Source organism: Haliotis rubra, unplaced genomic scaffold (genome assembly GCF_003918875.1).
Source record: "Haliotis rubra isolate DU_JTF1 unplaced genomic scaffold, ASM391887v1 Scf44, whole genome shotgun sequence".
In the NCBI taxonomy this organism is placed as follows: Eukaryota; Metazoa; Mollusca; class Gastropoda; order Lepetellida; family Haliotidae; genus Haliotis; species Haliotis rubra.
Window position 1 is genome coordinate 2,212,473 of NW_025767124.1, and position 17,697 is coordinate 2,230,169.

The 17,697-nt window shown below is 41.2% G+C and overlaps 1 protein-coding gene across 1 annotated transcript; it reads left to right on the plus strand.

Moving 5' to 3' along the window:
* The first annotated feature begins 8,183 nt into the window (after nt 1-8,183).
* On the plus strand, nt 8,184-17,039 carry LOC124289368 (prostasin-like). The gene is made up of 7 exons (XM_046725987.1): nt 8,184-8,291; nt 11,557-11,964; nt 13,689-13,777; nt 14,352-14,644; nt 15,062-15,207; nt 15,815-15,869; nt 16,537-17,039. Exons 2-7 carry the CDS (start codon nt 11,962-11,964, stop codon nt 16,680-16,682), a joined length of 732 nt encoding a protein of 243 aa, XP_046581943.1. The 5' UTR covers nt 8,184-8,291; nt 11,557-11,961; the 3' UTR covers nt 16,683-17,039.
* Nucleotides 17,040-17,697: the final 658 nt, after the last annotated feature.

Below are 17,697 nucleotides of genomic sequence, written 5' to 3' on the forward strand. Positions count from 1 at the left end.
TAACACAAAAGCCAACAATAAAGAATCTGAATGGTAGGGGTATTGTTTGTTTTAACAAAAACTACTTATAATCGAGTTAATGCTTGATTTATAAAGCAAAAACACAACAAAATCACTATGCTTGACTAGGCTTTGATAAAAACCATTAATGATGACAAAATAAAAATGTAAATAATGTTTGGCACAAATGAAACAAGGAAAGGAACGATTTAAAAAACAGAAATATCCGAAGATTTCCGAGTGTTACGAAGTTTTCCGAATGCATGTCAAAATACCGGTTTTCGATCAGCATATCGCAATACGTATCGTGTTCATGTATGAACCGGTAAACCGGTTATATTGCTCAGCCCTACTGAATGGTATAGTTTGATTAAACATGGGTCCTGTAATAAAACTGAAATTAAGATAACATAATGTGTCAATAAGGATGGTCATCCCAAACGGGTTACACTGTACATAGTCCTAATTCATACACCCAATCCACAAATAATGTCTCTAGTTTCAGAAACAGAAGACCCAGTCAGTATCTTGTGTAACCTCCGCCCACCTGGATGACGTTTTGAACCCTTGTCCTCATTGAGTGCACAAGACGCTGAATCCGATGTTGGGACAACCTGTTCCAATCTTGGTGCAATGTTTGCTCTACTTCATTAATATTCTGGTCTGGGGATCTCTCTGACGAACCGAACGCCCCAGAATCCCTGAATGTCCCAAACATGCTCGATAGGGTTCAAATCAGAGCTTTTGGCTGGCCATGGAAGGGTGGTAATGGCTTCTTGATGCAGGAAATCAATGGCAATGATGTGGCCTGGCGTTGTCATCCATAAAGATTGGCCTTGTTAATAGGGAATGGCTATCAAAGATTTCCTCTTGACTACTTTGTCCATTCAGATTTCCTCTCACCGTGACAAGCTGAAGTTTGCAGTTATACGACACACAGTCCCATACTATCCAGGACCCTCCGCCGAAGGGAACTTCTAGGATGTTCCTTTGAGCATATGCCATGTTCCTCTGTTTTCATGCACGCGTCCTTTCGTCAGTAACAAACGGCAAACCCGACTCTCGTCTGAAAAATAGATCTTCCTCCAAGAAGCCAAGTTCGACCGTAATCTTGCATCCATGTGGACACGTGTCAACAAAGGTCGTCGAATAGGTCTCCTGGCCTTATACCCTGCCTTTTCAGTCGATTTCTAACAGTTTTACGACAGAGTTGCTGATGTGGAAGCCATTGTCGTTTTAACATTGGACTTGGTGCCAAGGGAAATCACCGAACATGTGTATGTAGGGCTGCGTCTTGTCTAGCTGATGTCTTACGTGGTCTGCCTGGACGATGCAGATCCTTTACATCGTTTGTTTGGTGATATTTCTTCACTAATCGACTGATTGTTGAGGGATGGTGACCTAATTGCCTGGCATCAACCATACCTATAACTTGCTATCTTTTGGCTGACACGTCCATAGAACAGCACGTCAGTTAGAGCCCTGAATGAGTATTGTAAATTTTGATCACCGTACTTAAACTATAATAGTTCAGGCAAAAGTGTACTTTATTGCGCTATGCATGGAGGTAGAACGAAGTGTATTTCTTACTTGGACAAATCGCCCGATTGATTATGTGACGTATAGGGGGGAGGGAATAGCTTAGTGGTTAAAGTGCCCGCTCGTCACACCGAAGCCCCGGGTTCGATTCCCCCACATGTATATACTGTGTGAATCCAGTTCCATGTGTCCACCGACAGGATTTGGAGTAATACCATTGAAAGCGGCGTAATGCTATATTCACTCACTGCTTTTGTAATGTTTCATCACACCCCGTGTAATTAACCCATCTGACCCGACAAGGTAACTACAGAGTTATCTTCTCGTTGTGTCAACACGTCCATCACTTGTGACCTTTCCCTTTGATGAGGTAACGGAATACTTGAACTGGCACGCGCCAGAGCTAGCCCTTCCTTTGGTGACAGCTACGAAGCTTCTACCCCGAGAAGGAAGAGTGACAAAGATTTACGAAAACTGGGAAGGTCGTCTTGGATTGTTGATGGAGAGATTAAGTGATGGGCAAGTCACGTTATCCTGTCTACAGGATGTAACCGTTGCTCTGGAAGGAAGCTGATGAATAAGAAAACACACCCTAATATTTTTTCCATTTAATTTTAGCTAATATAAACAAGTATGTTCGAAAATAACATATATAAATAAATAAAATACTAAGCCCAATGTAATTTTATACATTTTACCGAAGGACGTAGTGATGAAATTATCATAGTCTGACAGTACCAGAAAGAATGAAAATTAATTTAAGAAACAATATGGCATAATTATAGAGTAAGCCGAAACTAAACCCATCGCGGAGGAGTGAGTGAGTGAGTTGAGTTTTACGCCGCTCTCAGCAATATTCCAGCTATATTGCGGCGGTCTGTAAATAATCGAGTCTGGACCAGACATTCCAGTGATCAACAGCATGAGCATCAACCTGGGCAATTGGGATACGATGACATGTGTCAACCAAGCCAACGAGCCTGACCACCCGATCCCGTTAGTCGCCTCTTACGACAAGCATCGGTTACTGAACCGGACCTTCACGGGTCCATCGAGGAGGATGGATTAAGGACTCATTAATATATCAAAAGTTATACCAACAAATGTCTTGGATTAAAAGACTACTAAAGAGCAAATCTAAATTCATTATTCTATTTTAGAAAAATATATATTGAGAACACATGAAGGCCTTATCGGAGAACGCTTCTTAACAAAAGGAACCAACCAATTTTGGGACACGTATATGTTTCATGGGGTAAATTCATCAAACGTACGAGTCAGTTCATAGGTAATGATGAATGAGTTCAGATTTTAGTCACATCGGCAATATTTCAGCCATGTTGTGACAAGCAGACAATGATAAAGTGTTACTAATCCAACCAATCTAACACAGTGAAAATATTCACATCTGAAATAAACCTAAATATTAAAAGTTCAAAATTACCTCTGTTCACCCAGCAGGAATAAGTCATGTGACTATTAACCTTCTAGCTTCTCACAGGCAGCTTGGGTTACCCGTTATAAATGCACTTATTATTACTTAGTATTATTATTACCTGCTTTATTCGAAAGTTGGTTAGTTGCTTGCCTTGAAACTTTGGAAATATATTTGATTGCAAAACGTACATCTTAGAATATGCGGACATGATAATATCTATACGACATTGTAATTTAACTTATGTTGATATAGAAAAATGTAAGGAATATGCCATGTATACCTTTTTTCTGGCAATACCTTATAATACGCAATTAAGGCAACCAAATATTATATACTTTAGAAATGTATGCACATTTTGTATATTACATATACTCTCCAGGTAAAGAAAGAGTAGAAACAAGTCAACTCATGGATTCAAAACAAAACCTCCACTCAATTTGAACTTGGTAAGATTAATAAAATATTTCGAAAACTGAGGAGAAAACAGAAATGACCTATTAGTAGGCTATTATAATAATCACGATCATCACAGTCCGACTAGAAAACATCACAATAAAAATTGAAAATGATATTCAAACTGCTATTTTTGATAGGTCCTTTATGAAATTTATGTCATTTGTTGTTCAAATAACTATATAACCTTTTAGAAGTTTTAATATCAGATAGAAAATGCTTTAAGTTGTATTCGAACCATTCTGATGACATGTATTGGAATGTGGTTTGTAACTTTTCATTCGTATGTTGGTGAATACACCAGCCTGGAATTGCTCAATTGTAAATTGTACCCAACGATTGTAAATAAATAAAAATGATAATATTGAATGAATGAAATGTATATCGGCTTCATGTCGTATTCAACCAAGTTTGAATCACAGGCAAATTGTAGCGCAAATAAGGTTGCGCAACAAAGAGAAAATGACAAGTCTTCCCATATGCGAGCGAAGCGAGCAAAGGTTGGCAACGTGCTTCCCTCGCTTCGGTTCGAAAAATATTTGTAATATCAAAATAAAATATCGCCATCATCAAAAGGTAGACACACATTTCCTCATAGAGTTGTGCTCTCAGATTTCCAACTTCATATTTAATATTTACTCACGTATAATATATTTAATTCAACATTTTAAGCGCCACTCGTGACCTGGCGATTTATCGTTCTTCGCCTCCATTACCCCTGCCAGCTTCCGGTTCAACGGAGTGAAGGAACAGGGGAGTTAAATTTAAAAATGCTTTCATTTACCCGCTACGCCAGAAGCGTTTTTTGTAGAAGAAATGTTACGAAAATTCTAACAATAACGACGGCATATAAGAAGCATAATCCCCAACATTTTAACGGTAAAATTATGCAATATGATATTTGTGTTTAATTTCTGCTTATTCGTGTTCCTTCACTCCATTGAACCGGAAGCTGGCAGGGGTAATGGAGGCGAAGAACGATTTGACATGCCAAGAGAGGCGCTTAAAATGTTGAATTAAATATATTGTACGTGAGTAATAATTAATTATGAAGTTGGAAATCAGCAATATCTGATTCCTTCCTTCATCACAGTCCGTCAGAACAAACCAGAGCTTAATAATTCACCAAACTGCATGTAACGAGATTTTGTTGAATAAATCAGATTTATGTGAGGGTTTGCTTTTGAAACATGTTTCCGACATGAGATGTGGAATACTTCCTAATGTAGATACGACTAATGTTTTTTAACCTTGTATTTGTTGTTTGGGCAACTTGGGGCTGCCTGTCAAATCTCTTTTGAAGACGTATATTCCTGTTCAGACTGATTAGGAATTTATTACTGACTGACTGACTGACTGAGTATGGTGTTACGTCGTTTTTAGCAGTATTCCATCAATCTCACGGTTCCCATCAGGTGAGACAATCATGGTCTCACAGGCTCCCATCAGGTGAGAGAATCATTAACTCACAGTTCCATCAGGTGAGAGAATCATGGTATAAAAACTTTCACATTAATCAGGTGAGAGAATCATGGTCTCACAGTTCCCATATTTTTAGAATCAGGTGTTTATCAGGTGAGAATCATAGTCTCACAGTTCCCATCAGGTGAGAGAATCAGTGGTCTCACAGTTCCCATCAGGTGAGAGAATCATGGTCTCACAGTTCCCATCAGGTGAGAGAATCATGGTCTCACAGTTCCCATCAGGTGAGAGAATCATGGTCTCACAGTTCCCATCAGGTGAGAGAATCATGGACAGTTCCCATCAGGTGAGAGAATCTCTCACAGTTCCCATCAGGTGAGAGAATCATGGTCTCACAGTTCCCATCAGGTGAGAGAATCATGGTCTCACAGTTCCCATCAGGTGAGAGAATCATGGTCTCACAGTTCCCATCAGGTGAGAGAATCATGGTCTCACAGTTCCCATCAGGTGAGAGAATCATGGTCTCACAGTTCCCATCAGGTGAGAGAATCATGGTCTCATAGTCACATTTATGCGACATCAGGGTCTCCTCTCTTCCTGCCAATGGTCAGATTTATACACCAAGCCTCTGCTGTGCAAACCTTGGGATGCGACTACCGTGGAGGTATCAGGGCCCCGTTCCTCAAAGCGATCGTAGCGCAAAGTTGATCGTAACTTCATACTGTAACATAGACTTACGACTGTTGTAGGGCTACGATCGCTTTGAGGAACGGGGCCCAGGAAGGCAAGCAGGGATGCTACGCAGGACTCCAAAGACAAGATGCTCATCAAGTCGTTCCAAACCATGAACTCTATGTTCAAGCAGTCCATGCAGAAGACCCAATTCAGAAGTAGATGAAGGCCACCAAAAGTCGTTATAACGAGATTTAAAAGTCGTTATAACGAGTTTTTTTAAAGTCATTATAACGAGATCTTAAAGTCGTTATAACGAGATAAAAAATCGTTATTACGAGATTATAAGTCGTTATTACGAGATTTGAAGTCGTTATTACGAGGTAATTTTTTTTTTTTCTTTTTGGTTACGAAAATGTCCCTTCAGGATCTTCGTACATATGCAATATTAATTGCATTAAAAAATATAATGTTTTATTAACCGCTCAGTCGTAAACCACGTTTTAATAACTTCTACACCTTTCACCGTACGCACGCCCAGCGCCCAAGAATCTCCGCTATCACTGACTGGCTTGTCCCATGTTCATGTGTGAAGGGCAAAGTCCACCTTGATATATCTGATCCATATGTGAATTAAAACAGCTATGTACAAGCTAAGTAGGTGGTCCTGATACGATATCCCAGGATATAATTCACACGTGGTAAACGGTTGATAAATGTCTTGTGTTAAGGTCCATGCGTACTGGGACCAAGGTTTAAGCATTTGGTCATCTGTCCTGCGAATGGGTGATTGAATATGTTTTGGCGCCGCTATTACCGATATTACACAAATATCCAGGTGGAGACCACCAGAAATTGAGTTTAAATGTTGAACGGGAATCGAACCCAGGCTTTAGGCGAAACGATCGAACGCTTTAATGTAAGTTGCCGGGCAAGTGAAAGTACATGTACACGCCATTTAGGATGGAGGCTTAAAATGAAACAAACGAGGAACGGTTATTCGATAATGATCAATTCTACACGGGTATACAACCTCACACTTGCTGTCTTTCGGCGACTTTTTCAGCCTGTAACATATATTAAAGATTTATTTATAGAAGATCAAATCCATTTTTCATTTTCATTTTGTTGGATAGTTTTTATTAGGGCGGCTTGACTAGAGTGAGAGGGTGAATGTTGTTTCACAGCACATTTAGAACAACTGTATTTCTGATTAAAATTATATATATATATATATGTAGTTTTCGATTTAAAAATAATCTGATCCTGTCAGTTCAAACCTGTGGTTGACAGTAAACAAACTATTAAGGCCGGCGGCGAGGTACGGTGTGACAGTCAAGCATGGTGTACGTTGTAGCCACACGATCCTCTTTTAGACGACTCTTTCAAGAAGCATGGGGCATTGGGTATCTCTTTCAGCCGAGAAGTACCACGAGTATTGTTCAGGTGTACCAGTAGTGGAATACATGAACAGTGCACGTAGGAAGACTACACATTTTAATCATACGACGGTCTTATCCGTCGGCGTATAACGGGACTTGAGAGACGTCAGTGAGGTTATGCAACGAACACACCAAGTATGTCTATTTGAATGGAACAAAGGACAGGGATAAGATCTGCATCATGATCTCCATAATTAATTAAAGAGAATTTTTAAAATCGTTATTTTAGCACGTGTGTGTTTTGGGCTCACAGTAACACTAAGTGAATATGCTAAACTGTGAAATAGAGCCTATTTTAGAGGTTTTTATAGGCAGTGTTTAAATATTGCAGCGTGAACAAATCTTTGGCAGAGGCGATATTCTTCGGATATGTAGATAATAACAGTGCAAATATACGGTAAAACATTTACTTTCGGTCTGGGAAAGGTTCCTTTCTTGAAGTTGGAAATATCGGCCTGGTTTTGCTCTAGTTACCATTTCTGTGTACTGGAACACGCAAGAAGTAAATAAAATCCAAATTTACAGTCTATAAATATTTGTAAACTTTTAGATATATCTGATAAATTTTATACTATTATACATTTTCCGTAATTTTAACAATTTTTCTTTTCTAATGATTTCCCATTAAGATATTCTAAGATGTAGCACAATTCAGAACTTACGATAACGCACGTCAATGAAGGTAAGAAAACACAATCTTTCAAACTATTTTTAAACGCCCCTTCGTGTCACAGACAATTCACCATTCACATGTATATATATTTTCTAGGTTTTTCAGTTACTTTCATATCAAAGAGACGTTGGTGATGGGGTTCGCCAAAACACATCCATGTTTCTGTCGTCAGAGGCGTTCACACTCTTGTGTCACAGTACGCATGTAACATTGTTTAAATATTTACCAAGTTTTCAGATACTTTTATATCAAAGAAACTTTTGTGATGGGGTTCGCCAAAACGCAGCCATATTTCGGTCGTCAGAGGCGTTCACCCCTTCGTGTAACAGTTAATTAACGTATGTGCACGTATGTGCACGTATGTGCACGTATGTGCAAGTTTTTAAATTATTTTCGGTTTAATTAAACGTTTGTGGTCGGATTCGCCAAAACGCAACCATACTTCGGTCGTCAGAGGCGTTCACCCATTCAAAAGGCTGAGGTAAGTGACCCGCCCACTTTCAGGAACTTCTATAAGAGGTGGGTTTCTGTTGGCGAATGAATATTGTCTCCGGTTTAATGCTGGGATACTATCACACACCGCAGTCATCTTGTATAAGGAATATGCCATCGTTTGTATGGATGGTTCTACTTTTTACACTGTGTGCAGCAGGTAGGACTTTTATATAATAATATTATTGTATTAATCGTTTGGGTTATTGCAACTGTAATTTAATTTCACCTATTCTGATATTTCACGAGACATCGTGTGCATGTGCTGGGTACGTCTGTGTGTTTTGTTTTGTGTGTGTGTGTGTGTGTGTGTGTGTGTGTGTGTGTGTGTGAGAGAGAGAGAGATTACCAATATAAAAAGAAAAATCCAATTAAAGTAAACAACGCTCCCTTTACACAGGCAGACAAAGAGGCTCAGGTTTGAATCCTGTTATAAAATATATTATGCCTAAATGGAAAACATAATGTTTACAATGTCTGCTTACATTACACCTGTTCGAATCCAACCTGAGAACATCCTCCTTGATACACGGATCCAATTGTCCATGATAGACTACACCCTTGCATCATGTCTGCGTCGTAGTATGATACATACCCTGGACTAGCTCGCCAACGTAGTTTCGTTTCCAACCCCAATTTAATTGTACGAAGCTCATAATTACGTGATACAGAGTGAGTGAGGTTTTACGCCGCTTTTAGCAATATTTCAGCAACATCACGACGGGGGACACCAGAAGTGGGCTTCACACATCAAACCGAAACATGAGTTTCATTAACCTATTCAGACAATGACCTACTTTTCAGCCGATCCGAGTTTTCTCGTGTAAAAGTGAAAAGAGACACCACAAACAACTATGGTTACACTGAATTCCAATTTCTTGTATCATAAGAAAATGGTATTTACAAGTTAATTTGAATTTTAAACTTTAATAACATCGTATTTCTATATTTTATGGCGAGGTGTAGGCAGCATGACTTTAACTAAGACGTCACAGACTGTCCCTGTTTGATGAGGTCGTAAAATTCATCTGGCTCTGGTTACACCTGTTATGTGTTCTTTGCGCTTATTCAGTGTAGTTTTGTAACGCACTGTGTGATTGATATGATATCAAGTCCGTACCAGATCTTCAAACTTTTCTAGCGGCAGAGCCTCGTTTTGAGATTTCCACGATTTCCAGATTTCCGTTTGTCAGAGCACGCAGTGCGACAGAGCATGCTGCACAACGTGTTTGCCAGGATTAGAAGGAGCGTAGTGTTGCAATATACAAGTGCTTAGATGTATCAAATAATACTGATTAATATTTATGTATCCAGTTGAATGAATTGGTCTCAAAATTCTGGACTGGTTATTGTACTAAGTTGCCCTATAGGACGGAACCCAGTCAGCAGTAAACGAGACTGTTGTGTAATCAATGTTTTGACTTGGTACCCATGTGGGGAATCGAACCCGGGTCTACGGTCTGACGAGCGAACGCTTTCACCACTAGGCTATCCCACCGCCCCACGTGATACAGAGAGAGGGGTAACCCTTGGCAACAACTAGAATGAACATATAACTGGATAACAGAGGCTGACATTTAACCTTTAAATTTCACATTAGTTATTTAAACACACATGGACGAGCCCACTCTATCTTTCCCTCTTCTCCAGTTTTTTGTATCTCTCATAAGTATCTCTCAGGAATATTATACAGTAGCTATTTAACTAAATTCGTCGTGATTTATCTTCTAGTGCTCTCTGCAATCACCTACGCTGTGTCCGAATTTTGAAAGAAAACATACTTTTCATTCCGTGATTATCCTGTTCAATATTGATGACGCCAGTTTTGTGGGCCGTGATGCACATGGGTGCACCATATTTTGAGTAGATGAAACCATATGTAAATCACGCAACTACGGATCCTGCAGTATAATACTGGACAACTTTGTCCGTTACTGTAGATGCTGCCACAATGAGTTACCTCCCTTTGTTAAGGACACCCAACAACTTGAATAGTTCTCTTTTGGGTTTTATTTATACAATATATATTTATACTCAATATATTTATACTTTCACTGGAAAAAGTCTGTTAACATGGTTTGCCTCTGCCTCTGTAAATTTCCACGTAATACAATGTTTTCAGTCATGGCTTCCAAATTGAGAACATGGGGGAGGATAGCGGAACCACTATTACAGAAGTAACAGAGATGTTTATTCAACGGACTGTTTTTCTAGTCAACTACGTCCGGATTTCAAAGCAAAATTCTAATAGCAATTTGATTGTCGGGACTGTTATTTTAGTCCGTAATCCGTAATTGGGTGAGTCCGGATTATAAAGCAAGCTTTCGTGATAATATAAGAACAGTTTTGCCGGGACTCAGAGAGTAGTCCGGATTTTGGAGAAAACCGGATTTGACAGAGTCCGGATTTGACATATTACACTGTATATAGTCCGTATAACACGGCGACGTTAAATATGCACCTTGATTTGAAGAAACGGGTTGAAAACATATTTAAATAGATTCATGGCCATCTGTTTTTGTTTTGCCAGACCATAGTCAGCGTGAATGAAACTAGTCCAACATGGATTCCTTGCTTGGTCAAAATGGACCGAGTCGAGTTGTGTGTTGGAATTAGGGAGCGATGTTGGCTAAATTCACATGTGGACCTCAGTCACACAGAAATAACACTTGTGTATTCTTGAAAAACAGACAAATTCGACAGTGTATGTACTGACATTTTGCAGATAAAAAACCCAAATGATTCCAAACATCCCTGTCGATGTCTTTACACAATCATTATGGAGTAGTCTGGTGCGTAGCTTGCTCGTCCCACTTAAGATTCGGATTCGATACTGAATATAAGTATGTGTGATCCTTGTGTGAATCCTGGATACTACCGGAATAGAGCTACAAACGGAGTAAATGCCATACTCACTCACTCACTCGTCACGCATAGAGCAAAACACGACCAGCGTGTGTTTACACCTATCTACAATAGGGACGATGGGGTACTCTAGTGGTTGAAGCATTTGCTCGTTACGCCGAAGATCCGGGTTCGATTCCACACATGGGTACAATGTGTGAAGCCCATTTCTGGTTTCCCCCGCCGTGATACGGCTGGAATATTGCTAAACGCGGCCAAAAACCCAACTCACTCCTCACTCATTCACTTAAACAAAATACATTTAAGTATAAACTGTAAAGGACGGACAGATCCCTGTCTTCAAAATGCTAAATATAACAGTTTAGTCTGCCAATGATGTCTCTTTTCAATTCAAGGGGTGGTGGGGTAGCCTTGTGGTTAAAGCGTTCGCCCAAGGCCTCCATTCCATTCATGGGTACAATGTGTGAAGCCCATTTCTGGTGTCCCCCGGCTTGATATTCCTGGAATACTGCTAAAAGCGGCGTAAAACCCGACTCACTCACTCGCTCTTCTCATTCCAGATATCCCATCGCGAGACAGCAGTGACGAAGATGCTGCCATTCTGAGAAAAGCTCTATGGAATCTCCCCAGTGGCCACCCGCTAACGAGATGGGTGTCCCCTTCCAGACTTTCTCCTTTCCGCATCCAGCAGATTGCTGCATGGCTGCGACGTGTTCATCCTCATTGGCATGTCCTGCCTCACAGCGCCCTCTACTCGCTCATATCTAGGTGGCACAATAGGCCAAGCAACGGCCAGCACCCGACTCCAGCAAAGGAGATAGTGAGCCCGGTCGATTTCAGAACGTGGTACAAAGGATGGATGCAAGACGATGTTGGGGAGTGTGGCCTTCCTGACATTGAACCAAGGCTGAAGATGCTGAGAGTTGTTGGGGGGAAATGATGCTATACCGGGCAGCTGGCCTTGGATGGTGAGTTAAAACCGTTAAAGAAAATGTTTAGGCAGTGGTTAATGCTGACTTCTAGTAACATTGCGGATACCGTTACAGTATCTTCTTAGGCGCCACAACTATATGTGGAGAGTTGCGTTCTTTAGGACTGACTGACTGACTGAGTTTAGTTTTACGCCGCTTTTAGCAATATTCCAGCAATATCACGGCGGGGGACACCAGAAATGGGCTTAACACATTGTGCCCATGTGGGGAATCGAACCCGGGTCTTCGGCGTGACGAGCCAACGCTTTAACCACTAGGCTACCCCACCGCCCCGCGTTCTTTAGGATTGGGATGATAGTATGGTTGGGGACCCGTGAAGATCCGGGGTAGAATAGGTCTTCAGCAACCCATGCTTGTCACAAAAGGCGACTCTGCTTGTCGTAAGAGGCGACTAACGGGATCTGGTGGTCAGGCTCGATGACTTGGTTGACACATGTCATCGGTTCCCAATTGTGCAGATCGATGCTCATGATGTTGATCACTGGATTGTCTGGTCCAGACTCGATTATTTACAGACCGCCGCCATATAGCTGGAATATTGCTGAGTGAGGCGTAAAACTAAACTCACTCACTCACTAGTATGGTTTGGTTATTCGCCCAGAATATTATTCTCAGATTGTCTAAAATTTACCCGTGTTATGGGTTCCACAAAAGAGGGGGGTCAAGCATTACATGCTGCTTCGGACATTGTAGTAAACAGCCTTATATCCGAGCTACTGTTCACAGCGGCGTTAAAATGGGAACCTCTCCTTAGAGGGGGAGTAACATTTGCTTCATCGAGTCCGTCAACATCACCCGTACAGATCCGGGTTAGAATTGATCTTCAGCAACTCATGCTTGTCGTAAGAGGCGACTTGGTTGACACATTGCGTACATCGATGCCCATGCTGCTGATCACTGGATTGTCTGGTCCAGATTTAATTATTTGCGGACCGCCGCCATTTAGCTGGGATATGAGGATAAGCAAACAAAAATTTCGTGTCCATCTACTCGCAGAAGAAATGAGTAGGTTCTGCTTTGTACTGAAACCCAGCACTGTCTCGGGGCACAGGTGATTAAGTCGTCAGGTGCTCTTAATTCAATATTCAGAGCTGTCTGTTAGGCGTGGAAGAATTGTTTGGTCTTGGGTTCGAAACCCAAATTTGGCATGATTAAAGTTTTTGGATTGTCTGAAAACTACCCCTGCTTCAGTGGTAGACGTCATTGACCTAAGTCATCGTGGTATAACTGTTGAAAAAGACCATTGTGAACATTGGAAAGAATACTATTATGTGTTTATGTACACACATATCACTGATTCGATCACATGATTTATTAAAGAATGATGGTTTAAAGTCGTGTATAATGCCTTTTGACAGATGATGGCATTTTTCTTTCCGACAATTTCAAATCAAACGAATGTTCAAACGGAGACGAGACTCGCGGCTCTCCATCATGCACTAAAACTGCTTCGCCTTGCTGCTAACTCGCTGGTATCAGGCAGTTAATGAAGTTAACGAAGACAGTATATCAGTTTCAAACAATGCACCAGATACAACTCCTGGCCACAGACTTGAGATTACCCTCACACCTTCCTCTGTGAGTTACAGAAGCCCATCCGTGTAGTTCATTCACTACAAAAATACGTCGTGTATTACGCCCCATAAGTGTAAATACTGTTCCGAGATAGACCCGTCCAGCTCTCTCCCTCCTCTGTTCAGGTTTCTCTCAAGTTTGCCAACCAGCACTGGTGTGGCGGGGTTCTGCTGGACAAGCAATGGGTCCTCTCTGCAGGCCACTGTTTCTTTGGGTAAGTAAACATGTTGGGTAAGTAATCTTACTCAGCATCATAGGCGGATCCAGAAATTTTCAAAAGGGGGGGTGGGGTGTTGTTCAGGGGGTCCCCGCTCTGAACCCGGTCCCCACACACACACACCCCCCTCCCCTCTGGATCCGCCACTGAGTATGTTTTCCGTATGGATGAACATTGCTTATATAGAAACTGTTACTGTTTTAAATCTTCAAGTAACTTCACAGTGTCTTTATATGGAACGTGTTATCCATTTCTTGATTCCAGAGATGTATTTATAAAGTCATTTATAGATTGATCAATATTTCAGTTATAGTCTAGAGATACTATCGTGCCAGGATGTTGGATCAGTTATCTCATCTGCACGGCTTGTTATGGTTCGTTTGTCGCACTGAGAAATCCCCGGCTCTGGTACAGTAAGAATCCGATCATTTGATAAACTTCTGGGAGAGATATTATTCTAAAAAATATTTAATGATGGGGCGAGTCAGTGATGCATAGCCTTGGCGTCCCCAGAAGTGATCTTATTTGAATAACTGAAAATTAATCAGCTAATTTCAAAACACACTTACAGGTGGCCTGTATTCAGCAACTTGTCACTATGGGAGGCACGCCTTGGAAAATTCGACCCAACACCTGGAGCACAGCCAGAGCCGACCCAACAGAACATGAAACTCATTAAAGTCTATACCCCTCCTGGCTTCAACGCCAGTGATCCTCTGCTACCGGGAAAAGATCTGGTCCTGCTTAAGCTGGATCATCCCGTGACCTTCAACAAGTGGACAAGGCCTCTGTGTCTGCCCAACAACGATGACATTCCTAGCACCGGACAGAAGTGTGTCATCACTGGCTGGGGGTCTATAACACGTGGGTGTAGCGTTCGTAGTTAAAACATCCTATTGTTTAAATGGTTCATTATGTTCAGGAATGGACGTGTTTGTGAATTTGTAAATTATTTCACTGCTGGAAAAACACTTTTTTGAAGTTTGGCACTCAGCTGCAAGATTCCTTATTTGCTGGGCGAACAAGTCGCCTGCGAGGCTCGAACCCTATCGTATTTTTTGAAAACGTGTAATAGCCGACCATCGGCTTAATATTTGACCCTTAAACAGAGATATTACAGATATACTTTTAGGCAGTGTTAAGAGCAAATTCCCCCTACTAACAGACCCAGAATCAGAAACTCAAGGGCCAAGCATCTGAACGCCCGGGCTCCGGGTAACACTACGTTCCATTATTACATGATGATCTCACGATGTTCATGGTCCATGGTTACTATTCCAGCGAATGGACCTCCTGGCACCCTGAAGGAGGCTGTTGTACCGGTGTACAGTTACTCTGACTGTAAGAGGCTACCTGGATACATTGATCTGGTCACGGAAGACACAATCTGTGCGGGATACAGGGAGGGTGGGGTCGACTCGTGCCACGTAAGCAGTTAATCATACACTGGAAATAGTAACGGCAGTTTGACCTCAGACACGTAAAGCTGGAAGGATCTGCTTTTAAGTGTGTCTTTTTCTCCTGTAAACAGGCTCTTGTCTCAATCTTGTAAAACAGGAACATGGCTCGGCTGTTGGCATTCCACAATCCAAACAGTGTATTGGCTTGACCGTTTAAGCTCTATACTAAAAACAATGTCTTTGTCTATCTATCTTTGAGTTCCAAACTTAAAACAGTGTCTTGTTTTGACCGTTGGAGCTCCATACTGAAAAGAAAATCATTTTGTATTTTGTTTTCCCCAGGATCTGACAGACAGTGTGTTTACACGTTTGTCCTGGGCGATGTTCGTATGCCAAACTGAGTAATGAGCGTAGTGTAACGTTACTGAATACAGCATGATAACAGTGGGTTACACAACGTTTCATTGTATATCAGGATTGCAGGAAGACTGCTAGTATTTAATTTGTACGCATCTAATATCGAACCACAGACTCAAGAAAGGGAATCCAATGGCAAAACAGAGGATTATGGAGACTGCATATAAATCTGTTACCAATGTTACACCACTGTCACTGATAATGTATGTATTTACAGGGAGACAGCGGAGGACCCCTTCAGTGCAAGATGAACAACAGATGGGTGATGGCCGGTGAGGTTTAGATTTTATAGGTCGTTGTCCATTTACACATCATTCATTTTCAAGGGTGTTGGAGTTTCTGTTTGTCAATAATGGAGTTGGCATTGTCTGGTTGATTGAATGTGTATTTTTAGCACCCTGTATTTAAGCTATACTTAAATTGAAAATAACATTTCACACCTTATTTTGTATGCATAATTATGAAACTGAACAATATACAGGTATTTCTTGGGGTGGGTGTTAGGGTGGCATTGTTTTGTCATTCCCCTATAGAATGTTACCTAGTATCCTTTTTTTCTCTAATTGTTAGGACCGTGGGATAGCCTAGTGGTTAAAGCGTTCGCTCATCATGCCGAAGACCCTGGTTCGATTCCCCCACATGGGTACAATGTGTGAAGCCCATTTCCGGTGTACACGTGATATTGCTGGAATATTGCTAAAAGCGGTGTAACACCATACTCACCCACTCACTCTCTAATTGGTACTGCATTTCCAACATGTTTTCTGACACCTCTTGAATATGTAGAACAGATTCATGCAAATCAGAGCTGATAAGTCATCCACCTTGATGGCCACACGAGCTGCAGTTCCAGAGCTAATATGTCACTACATCAGTCGACATAATGTTGCAACAAAAATTTCTTTAGGAAACTTTATAACTGAATTTATCCATTTCCAGGAACAACATCCTTTGGTGATGCAGGTGGTTCAGGCTGTGCAGTGGCCATGAGACCAGGTGTGTACACACTGACAGCCAGCTATGTGGAGTGGATACACAGGAAACTATACCAGGACTACAGGGTCAGCTTCAGGGAGCAGCAATAGAGGAACATCCTGGAGCTTCACAAGCAGCTCCTCCAGACAGAGACTATTGGGAGAAATGACATATCCACACCGGTGACACAAGTTACTCTTCATGCTTACATAGCAAGCCTTTTTATCTTTTGATGTTAAATATTCTGAACAGTTTGGGGTTACAACGATCGTGATGATTGCTTTAAATCTGTGATTTGGTAAACCCTTGAATGTATATGTATAAAATTGGTATAATTTTTGAGAAAATGTACAATGACGATGGGTTGAATAAATTACCCTGATGTACTTTTTAGAAATGTATTTTTATAGCAAACAATAAAGCATGTTTTTTCTGCAAGGATATCATCTTGTTTGTGGCATTTTAAATTATTGGCTGTTGTCTTTGTGTACGGTTACATCTGATACAAAGCATATAGGACGTGAAACAGGAAACAATAATATTTGACCACCCCTAAACAGCCTGCTTAAATCAACATCATCAAATAGATGTAATAAAACAGAACAGGGTTCTGTAGCTCACCCGATGCTTCTGGAATATGATTAGTAAGGTCATACAGTGAGTGAGTGAGTGAGTTTAGTTTTACACCGCTTTTAGCAACATTCCAGCAATAACACGGTGGGGTGAAATGGGCTTCACACATTGTACCCATGTGGGGAATCGAACCCGGGTTTTCGGCGTGACGAGCGAACGCTTTGACCACTAGGCTCCCCACCGCCCCTAAGGTCATACAGGGTAAAGTAGGATAAACAATAGACATGATCAAAGTCTTCACATATAGGACACCCACTATTGAAAGGCATTTCCATCACTGGCTATGCAGGGGGCCAATATAGTCTATGGGGTAACAGTTAGTTTCTGGAAATAACACCACTTAAACTTAAAGAAGCTCTAGGGGATGGGGGGGATTCTGAAGGAAAATATAGACTTGCTTCATTTAGTGCCATAGCACTACACCAAGGGCTGAGCGGGAGGAAACATAAGAAGGTTCGCAGACAGTGAGACGGACTACATAAAGTTACATTA